A 10,978-nucleotide genomic window follows, 5' to 3' on the forward strand; every position below is an offset into this window, starting at 1 on the left:
AAGTTTCTGAATCTTTCTCTAAATGTTTGGCATTCATTTCTGTTACACTCACACACATGTTTCTGGATTGGTTACAATTTTCCCATTTTTTTCATCTTTCAGAAAGCGTTCCACTTCAATAGAGTCCACTTTGGAGTCTCCCGGTTGTTGATTTAACCCTTCTCCTTCAGCATGATCTTGTATTTGCACAGGTTTTTTGATACAGAAGATATTTCCTAAAGCCAGCACCACCGAGGAAGTAACGACTTCAATACCAGCCAAAATAAAAACATACATATACTTGTGAGTTGCATCCAGGAGTTTACCTGAAATAGAAAATTTATATCTTTAACAGCATATTCAGTTAAACCTAGAGTTGTTGCATTTTTAATAATTTTAGAAAGCTGAAGCGAATATGTTTGAGTAAAACCTGTTGGATAATCTAATGACACAATTTTAGTGAAAAGGTTAATGGGAGGGAGAGGAATAAAGAAACAATGGTGGCAGCATGAACCTAGCTTGTATATGCTTATATGTAATATACATGCAAATCATTGACTTAGAATTGAAATACCTCAACTTGCAACAATTTTCTTTAGGCTATATTGTAATATAAAACAGAACATCATAGAACGATGTTTTTGTGCTCTATTTGGGGAAGGAAAAGTATTTCTTTAAATACTATGATTTAGCTTTCTCTCAAGTTCTTCATTTTCAATGCATTAAGACTGCTTATTTGAATAGGCTGCACACAAATTACATTTAGTTCACGCATTTTGACCCCTGCTCCTCGCTCTGCTTTTGCTTCTGCTTAGTAGGTTTGAAGGTATTATTTTCCTTGGCCATATAATTTAGAATAGAACAGAAGTTGTGGAGAGTTACTTCATTTGACCCCTCTAAATTGCCTACTATTTATTTCTAATTAGGAGATGGGCCCACCACATCTTGCTACTCTTTTGTTCTTTTTTTTCTTTTGTCCTTTACTTTGAGGCTTGGATTGAAACAGTTCTCCATCTGTCTTGGTATTCCATCTCTAAGGTAAATTGAATTGTAAGCAGCTCAGAGTCATTGATGGACAGCTATAGAAATGTAATAAATAGATCCTCCTGCTTTTGGCCTTCAATTATAATCTACACGCAAGAGAACAGAATAGCAAATTGACCTCTAATTCTCAGACAACACCAGGGGAACTAGAAAAGAGGGTAACAGCAACACAAACAAAACACACAGGGTAGGGGTTTCACAGTTCTTATTCCTTCCCTTAATTCATCTTTTTTTCTCTTTCCATAAAAATGGAACAATTAATCTTGTTAATTAACTAGAGTACTTACCTGCTGAAGGTGGGCCAACTAGGACAGCCACTGCCTCAGCCAAAAGAACTAAGCCAATGGCACTTGAAAACTTCTGTGTACCAACAATAGCCATGAGAACTTCAAACTGAAGAGCACCAACCATTCCGTAGGAAATGCCAAAGAAGATGCAGAAGACCACCAAGCCACCATAATTGGAAGAAAGGGAGCCCATGAGATCAGTGAAGCCATTAAAAAACATAGCAAAACTGAAGAAATAGACACAACGGGGCCTAACCCAGTTCAAGCCAGCCAGTATTCCACAAAGAGGTCGAGCAAAAATGTCCACGCAGCCAAGAACTGTCAGAAGAAAAGCTGATTTGGTGTCCTCATACTTCAGGTCTTTAGCATAGCTCACTACAAAAACTGGAGGTACAAATAAGCCTAGCACCATAATGGATGCAGCCACTGTATAGATTACAAAGCCGGTATCTTTGAAAACACTGAAATCCAATAGCTTTTTTTTGCGTTCCTCAATTGGTTTCAAAGTTTCCTGTTTTTTTGGACTTTCCAAAGGTCTCATCAGAGCTCCACAAACACAACAGTTCAAAAGCAATCCCCCCAAGATGAGAAATCCCCCTCGCCATCCATATTCATGCTGCAGTACCTGCCCGAGGGGGGAAAGAGCACAGAGGAACACAGGGCTTCCAGCTGCAGCCAACCCATTGGCCAAAGGCCGCTTTTTGTTAAAGTAGCGATTTAGCATGATAAGGGATGGCTGGAAATTAAGGGCCAGGCCCAATCCTGGAAGGGGAAAAAAAAGGACACAATTTAAAACAGTAATCAAGTTCAGTGCTTGAAACAAGAGTAGAATATGTTTAACTGTACAGAGGATGTAGGCAATCAATTCTCCCTCAGATATAAAAGAAGAAGAAATGTTACACTCGTTTATCCTTGTGGGCTGAATATATGTTGGCATTTAGGCAGAAAGAAATATGGAGCTGCCAGGATTGAGCAAGGTTCCTGACATTGGTGTACCAAGAATAAAAATGATTGGTTTTGGTTTTTGTGGAAATGGTAATGTAAGTTCCTTTGGTGTCTGTCTTAAAATAAACATTCTAATTTAGAAAAACAAAAACAAAAGACACCCCGCCAATGTATATGAAGAAAGAGAAACGCTGTGCAGGCAGAAAAAAGCTCCTGTGCATTTGCTTGAAGGAAGGAGGGAGAGCAAGGCCTGAAGGATGGATGTCACCAAGGACTGCTTTGGAAGAGGGGGGGGGAATAGGGAGGTTCTGTGGTAGGGGGAAACTGCTTCATATCAAAACATGTTATGATCACCATGATGTGCATTTAAGAGCTCTGCTGCAAATAAGTCTCCCTGCACATTCAAAAGGAGAGCATCAAAGAGGAAGCAATGCAGCCTTTCTTTCCCTCATACATGCCATCACTATACACAGTGCAGCCTTGCTAAATGGCTTGCCGATACACTAAACACATTTGCTATTACTTACCCGTAATGACACCAGCAGATAGATAGATCTGAATGATGTTAGTGGAGAAGGAAGCAACGACCATCCCTGCTGAGGCAAACAGGCCTCCAGTCAGCATTACAGGGCGGCAGCCGAACCGATTGACACACATACTGCATAGGGGGCCTGAAGAAAATAAACAGGTGCTTAAATGCCTGGGATGTAACATGCCTAGAATAATGGTGGCATTTTGTATTGCTTCTCAAACCTTTCTCAGGCTTGGCAAGAATATCTCTGGGTTTACAATTGACGCTGGAGGATTCATTTGGAAAAGGTTGTTTTCCCCTCCCCCCCCCACTGATTCCATGCTGGAAAAAAACCTACCCTCCGCCTAGTATACATACAGTGACCATATGTACTTCATTTCAAAAAGCTGTTCTTTTATATATTTCTTTAATTATTTATTTTATTGGTTTTGCTCTTGAATTTTTCTTCGAAAAACAAAATTTTGAACATAAAACGTTTTTTTTAATCCTTATGAGCCTCTTTCAGATCTGCCCCTTAATTTTGTCAGCTTTGTCCTTAATTTTTTTTCTAAGACAATGTGGACGCTATAAGTACCAGGGAGTTCTCGACATACGACCAGAATTAGGACCAGGATTTCCATCCCTAAGCAAGGCAGATGTTTAATTGAGTTGCATGCAATTTTATAACCCTTTTTGCCACAGTTCTTAAACAAATCACTGCAGTTGTTAAGTCAATCATGCAGTCAAATTTTGATTATATGATCAGGGATGTGCAATGGTGATACGTGTGAGGACCGGTTGTAAATCAGTTCTTTCAATGCAGTTACAATTTCAAATAGTCACTGAATGTTTTTAAGTCAAGGACTATCTGTATGCAGCATCAGCAAACTTATATAGGTAGTCCTCAACTTACAACAGTTCATTTAGTGACCGTTCAAAGTTATAACAGCACTGAAAAAAGTTATTTATGATCATTTTTTACACTTACAACCATTGCAGCATCCCCATGATCATGTGATTTACATTCAGCTGCTTGAAAACTGACTTACATGTATGACGATTGCAGTGTCCTAGGGTCATGGGATCATCTTTTGCAATCTTCTGACAAGCAAAGTCAAGGGGAAACAACTTAACAAATACAGCCAGAAAAGTTGTAAAACGGGGCAAAACTCACTTAACAAATTTCTCCTTAGCAACATAAATTCTGGGCTCAATTGTGGTCATAAATTGAGGACTACCTGTACCTTGCAAATTTCTTTACAATCTACTACGTAAATAGAGAATCAGATAATATATACATTCATAATTACCATATTAAAAGTATTGCTGATAATAGATCAGTTGCAATAACATTAAATATATCTGTTTCTGAGGTTTCATTAGTTTCACATTTTCTGTAATCTCTTCTGCATGGCAATTGGTGAAGCCTTGTTAACTCATATCTTGATTGTTAACCTACCTAAAGTTTTCCAATGTTGGGCAATTTTTATTAGAATCATTACAATGATTTAGAGGTCAATACTTCCATCAACAAAATGAGATGTGTCTGTGATTTCCTAGTTGCTTACCTGTTCCATAAAGCATAGCCAACAAAATAGAGGAAATCCATGCTGTGTCACTATATCCAACATCAAACTCTCGGATAAGTTCCTTGAAGAAGACACTCATGGCCTTTGGGAAGGCATAGGAGAATCCAGTGATGACAAAGCACCCAAAGAGTATAGCCCAGCCCCAGCCACCATCTGGGGCTTTAACTCCAGATGGACTATCATCGATCGCCACAGCTCCCATGATGAGATTTTATGAGTTTCCTAAAACATAATTTGTAGAAATTAAAATTATGTAGTCCATCGGGGAAAAAGACAATATTATGCAGTTAAAACTATACTTTGTACAGTAGACTACATAAAAAGGATTTACCATAGAAAGCCAATTAGCTTTTTCTTAGCCAGAAGGCTCATAACTGTACATCTGTCCAGTTATCACACAGGCTTTTTTAAATCATATACATTTGTACAGCTTTGGTACATGAAGCATAGTGCAGAAACAGGGAGACACATTCTGCACAAGATTTGCATGTCAAAACCAGGAAATATAGATAAGACAGCAAATGTTGCAAGAACTTCCTTTAAAAATAGAGACTGACACAGAATGTATCTAATTCATGATTCGCAATTTATTAGTTTTAAATATATATACAGTGGTACCTTGGTACTCATCTGCTTTGAAATTCATTGAATTTGGTTCCCAATGAATTTTGACAGGAAAATTTTGTCCCAGTATTCATTGTTTGTTTGGTACTCAACGCGCAAGCTAGAACTTATCGTTGTCAGCTGCCTTGTGACTCACTATGTTATTCCTTATGGGAAAAAATTGTTTGGTACTCATCGCACCTCCTGGAACCAATTAATGATGAGTACCAAGGTACCACTGTGTGTGTGTGTGTGTGTGTGGTGTAGTATATTTAACAGAGGTGTGTGTATATGTGAGACTGAGATATTTCTCTGCTGATTAAAATTATTAGAAGCCCTAAATTTTAGTTAGATTAATTATTGGAAATCCCCAGCCTGAAAAGAGCCACTTGCTTATTAGTCACAGGTCCAAGCATCGGTTCCTAGAATCTCAAGTTTAAAGTACCAAATGAATAAGAGGGATCTTTGTTTCCTAGGCCAGTGGTGGTGAACCTATGGCACAGGTGCCAGAGGTGGCACTCAGAGCCCTCTCTGTGGCATGCGCACCGTTGCCCCAGTCCTAGGCCTTCAGCTGGGTTTTATAAAACCCTTTTTGCTTTAGGCCTCCGCCGCCGTGTGCAAAAAAAAAAAAGGTTCAATCAATCAGTCAATTTCAACTTCTCACGGGAAACAAAAAAGATCTTGCAAAGTTGGAATTGATTGATTGAACTTTTTAGTCCCACCCAGTCTGCCGTTACCACTGCAGTCACGCCCACCCAATGGGCCACACCCACCCAATTGGCCACACCCAGCCAATGGGCCACACCCACCCGGCACCCAATGATGCATAAGTGGGTTTTGGGTTGCAGTTTGGGCACTCGGTCTGTAAAAGGTTCGCCATCACTGTCCTAGGTCATTTACTTTCTTTTCTGGGACACAGAACAGACATTCTCAATTCAAATAATCATGCACTACATGGCTGGGGAGTATACCTGCCAGGAAGCATGTTCATCCATTGTATAGAAGCTGCTAGTCAAGAAAGGATGCATGCAGCTTTTTACAAATATTTCTATTACCACCACATATATTGTTCCTGTAGTTTGATTTTGGCAATCAATATTTTATCCAAAAAAGAAACAAAGTCAGAAGTGGGTCCAACTTGCTGTCTAGACAGCTGAGGACTTAATATGTTATTATTCAGAGTCCGCTCTGTGACATTTAGGCTTCACCCTGAACCACTTAGAAAGAAAAATTTCACATTGAAGCTCCAGAAATAAATTTGGCAAAGCCTACTAAAGCTGATCTATTGCTGTACACTGCCCTTTCAAAAGAAAAACACTGATATACTTTTCCTTCACCATCTCTGAAACCCCATTAAGTGATTCAGCAATAAGAAATGTACAGAAATGTGCCTAAATCACATAAAAGTGGGATGTGAAGCAAACATTGAAGCACCTACTGGCATATAAAGAGCCTACCTCAGGGGTGTCAAACTCGCAATGTCCATGACGTGTTGTGATGTATCGTGACTTTTTACCCATTGCCAGCAATGGGGTGGGCATGGTTTCAGTGTGATGCATCTGGCCCATGGGCCGGCAGTTTGACACCCCTGGCCTACCTGAAGAAAATGGTAATTGATTCAACATGGCCAAAAAGCTTTGAGCTTCTGTCTCTTGCAAAATACACAAACAGCAAGCCACTTTCAACAATCTGAAAATATTCATAAGCAGACATTGTACTTAATTTAGTATGTTTTTAATCTCATCTTTTTCTCCAGAAAACTGAAGGTGCTGTACTCTTTTTCAGTGGAATTGGCAGACTGACAAAAACAGCATCCCAGCATTCTGCTGCAAGCCAATCTCTTTTTCTACATTCACTGGAACATTTCCAAGGGGATGGACCTTATGGTGCAAGGCTGCTTTTATCAACCCAATGAAAGCAATGAGATCTTGTAATTGCCATTATTCATCCCAATAGAAGCCTTATCTCTGAGTGTGAATTTGAGCCTGGATTCCCAGATTCTTACCTCCCATTTGAATCACTATCACAGTGGTTTTTTCACAATTATTTAAAATGGTAGAAATATCTGATAAAAGGAGGAGGAGGAAGAGGAGGAGACTGCCCTTGCCCTGTGGAATAGCATTCCTTTGGAAGTCATATAGCTGCATTCCTGCTGGTTTTCAGAAAAGCCACAACAACCTAGCTTTTCCACCAACCACCAGGGCAGAGCGATTTGTAACCCAGTTTGATTGTTCCCCAACAGTCTCATGTATCTGTTTCGTATACTACATTTCTGTTTTCAATCTTAACTTGCTTCTTATTTACTAGTGAGAATTGCTTCACCAATTGAGCAACTGACTGATGAATTAAATAAATACATAAATAGTCACATTCTAACCAAAGTCCCCTTTCCCCTATAAAAGACCTCATATTTCTGTTAAGTACCTGGGAATAATTTTATTGCGTGAACAACTGATGCAGTACATCAGGGGTCTTCAAACTTGGCCCTTTTATGACTTGTGGACTTCAGCTCCCAGAATTCCTCAGCCAGCGTGCCTAAGGGATTCTGGGAGTTGAAGTCCACAAATCATAAAAGAGCCAAGTTTGAAGACCCCTACAGTACATCCTTCCTTTCATTCTGCAAGCTGTTAAACCAGGAGTGTCAAACTCGAATGACATGTAGCGACATATTGCGACTTTTTTGCCATTGCCAGCAATGGGGGGGGCGCGGTTTCGCTATGGTTTCACTATGATGCATCTGGCCCAATGGCCGGCAGTTTGACACCCCTGTGTTAAGCAATATACAAAGAAGTCACCGCTTCCTGCAAAACCTGTCATTTCCTGAGTGCATTTCTAGGTTCTATGAATTCAAAGCTCTGAATTCACTTTGGTGTTTTTACCAACAAAGGTAATCTAAGTTCATCTCTTTACAACCCAACAGAATTTATTGCTCTGATCTAGCTAGCATCTGCCTGCCAATTGGCAAAAGTAGGACAATTAAAGCTATCAAAAGGCTAGTAAAGGATTATATTTAGTCCCTTTTCATGCTATAAGGAGTTGAACAATGCTCTAATAAAGTGATGGTGAACCTCTTAGAGTGCCCAAACCGCAACCCAAAACCCACTTATTTATTGCAAAGTGCCAGGGCCACATCAGCATTGTGGTTCCTTCAGGGAGGGTGGGGTGTATGGCCCACTGGGTGGGTGTGGCCAGGGTGGTTAGAGCAGATTGGGTGGGTGTGGCCAGGTAGGTCTAACACCTCTACTCGAGCTTGCTAGCCGGCTGTTTTGCCTGCTTTGTGCTGGGCAGAGCTGCTGCTCCGGGCAGCGGCGGCGGCCTAATGGACCTGCGCGAGCTGCTAGTGGCGACAGTGCGTGTGCCCACAGAGAGGGCTCTGAGTGCCGCCTCTGGCACGTGTGCCATAGGTTTGCCACCACTGCTCTAATAAATAAGCAAACATCTATGCCAAGGGTGTCAAACTGCCGGCCCATGGGCCGAACGCGTCACAAGGAAACTGCACCACCTCATTGTTGGCAATGAGGAAAAAGCTCTGATACATCGCGCAATGTCATGACGTCCCGAGTTTGACATGTCTGATCTATGCCATACCTGAGCTCTTGGCTTTATTAAGACAAGTCTGTTTCAGACAAGAGAACATGCAGGTTCCCCAGGAAAAAAAAAACACTGGCTTTTTCACATGTACCACATGCCTAATTAAGTAGTTAGTGACCGATCATCAGTTAGCTGTGGGTTTACTGACACCTATATTAATTTATTAACACATTATTTTTTCTTATTTATTACTGCTGTATTTTAAACTATCTGTAAATCACCTAAAATGCCTCTGGATTGAAGCAGGAATAAATTGCATAAATAAATAAATAAATAAATAATAAAATTGTATTTCTAATAGTTGTAGCCTTAATATCTCTTTCAACATTAATCTAATAGGGTTTAATCTTTACAGCAAAAATGAAAGTACTGACTGATATTGATAAGTTCCCCAGGAAAAGCTATGACTTCAACTGTCTCTTGGTCTACCTGATATTTCTAGACAGATCTACTGAGGACAAGTAAAAGCACTTTGTAAGTCATAAGTCATAGTGAACTTTATGAAAATGCTCTACCCCTTGCAAAAAAACCATGTATTCCATTGGAGGGCCTCAGCTGTTTCTGTTCCCATGGGAACATATCCATCCAGGCAGAAAGCTGCTGTCAGCCAGCTGTTCATTCCTAACCTGCAGCCGTTGTACTTATGCCAACTCCAGAAGAAATGCCATTAGTAGATTGCACACAGAATACTTGATCTTCACGATCAGATTAATTATCTACTTGTGATCAGCTTCCTTTGAAAATCACATACATAAAATGTCATGACTTTGAAACTACCATGAATCTTATATATTGTACCACATGAAATGATTTAAGGCAGTTCCTTCATCCAGACATTCTGTCATCTGATCGTCTATTTCTCTGTCTATAAAAGGCCCAGCACTCTAGAAATCCCATAAAATTTAATTTAGATCTCTGCTGTTGTAAGATGATCTGCAGAGAAAGGCAGACCTTTACCTTTAAAATTGTAAGAGTTAAGTTGAAAGGGGGCATTTCCACCACTGTTCATGGGGTTTGGACAATGGTTCGATCTTCTTCACCAAAACCATTTTAATTTGCCCAATTTTTTCTTCAATCTCATGTCCATACTTGAGGTGGGATCTGACCTATGCAAAGTGAAGGGGAATTTTTATTTTCTACGATTTGGAAAGTTTCTGTTTGTACAGTTTAAAATTGCACTTACCTTTTTTACAGACACATTACACTGCTGATTAATATTCAGACTTTACTATATAATGCAATGCAATGTTTCTCTTGGACTACCTGTTTACAGCTGACCGGTGGGGAGAAGTAAACAGATTTATCACAGAAGGCATCCCTCAGGCACAGTCTTGGTGCTACAAAAGTGGGATTCCAGTAAAAAAGATTTCCACTGTTCACTTCTCCATGCATACAATATTTCAGTCTATTTAATTTAAATCGTTGAATGGGGGCAGACCCACAATTTATATAAGGCTACTTGATGAGTACCTGAAATTGAAGGTGATGACAGGTGCTAACTGCAAAAAGCATATTGCATCACTTTGGGACAAGTTTCATTGATTTCTAGCTTATTCTAGGGCTCAGTGCAAAATACTAGTTGTAACTCTGGAATTCTCTAATCAGATTCTAAGCTCACCTTTCTCCTCTATCTGTGCACATAAATATGTTCCTGCATCTAAAACCTTGGATCATTTGTAAGACCCCTGACTTTACAGGTGAGGCAAGTGCAAGAGGGTCTTTTCAACGGTAAAGAATACTTCATAGAATTTTTTTCTCCAATCAATTTTCTCAAGACAGGTAAAATTCATCACATTTTCCTGAAAAACATTCATGTCTTTTAATGTCAGAGCTGGATGTTTGATTATATGTTTTTGCTTGATTTTGTTTGTTCTATGGTTAACTGATAGACAAGGACATGCTCCCTTCTTAGCCACTATCAAAAACAGTTCCAGGGTGATTACAGTAATATCTGTAAGGTTTTGCCACCCATTAGGGCAAATCAGGTGGAAATGGATGGAAATCAATGCCTGGCAGCGACTAGAAACAAGATTCCTCTAGCAATTTACCTGTACCATCCCCCAGCTATCCCTGCTGTGTTACTTATTCATCTGGGCTGTCGCTACATCCGTGCATTGGTGATTGAATAACATTTCTAAATCTAGTGAGGAAAGGAAGCCGGGGCAAGGCAGGCATTGGCCAATGGAGACGAAAATATCACGCTAAGATAGTTTCTTGCTACCTGAAGGATGGATGGATGAAGCATTATGCTATTGTTGCCACAACATCTCCAGGGCGTGAAATAGAACTGACTCTGGCTCGGGCTGCCTCATTTGTTGCTATGATTTTGTGCACCGATACATTTGGTGACCGGCCAGATTACCTATTTTTGGCTTTAAGAAAGGGCCAAGCCACTTGTGCGGCCATTTCCCTGAGCCCAGAGCCCCCCC

The 10,978-nt window shown here is 40.1% G+C and overlaps 1 protein-coding gene across 1 annotated transcript; it reads right to left on the reverse strand.

Moving 5' to 3' along the window:
* Positions 1 to 4,565, reverse strand: SLC16A3 (solute carrier family 16 member 3). The gene is made up of 4 exons (XM_015817528.1): positions 4,335 to 4,565; positions 2,783 to 2,926; positions 1,311 to 2,072; positions 1 to 305 (listed from the first exon to the last, which is right to left on the reverse strand). Exons 1-4 carry the CDS (start codon positions 4,555 to 4,557, stop codon positions 49 to 51), a joined length of 1,386 nt encoding a protein of 461 aa, XP_015673014.1. The 5' UTR covers positions 4,558 to 4,565; the 3' UTR covers positions 1 to 48.
* Between the last annotated feature and the right edge of the window lie 6,413 nt (positions 4,566 to 10,978).

Source organism: Protobothrops mucrosquamatus, unplaced genomic scaffold (assembly GCF_001527695.2).
Source record: "Protobothrops mucrosquamatus isolate PMUCROS unplaced genomic scaffold, P.Mucros_1.0 scaffold600, whole genome shotgun sequence".
NCBI lineage: Eukaryota > Metazoa > Chordata > Lepidosauria > Squamata > Viperidae > Protobothrops > Protobothrops mucrosquamatus.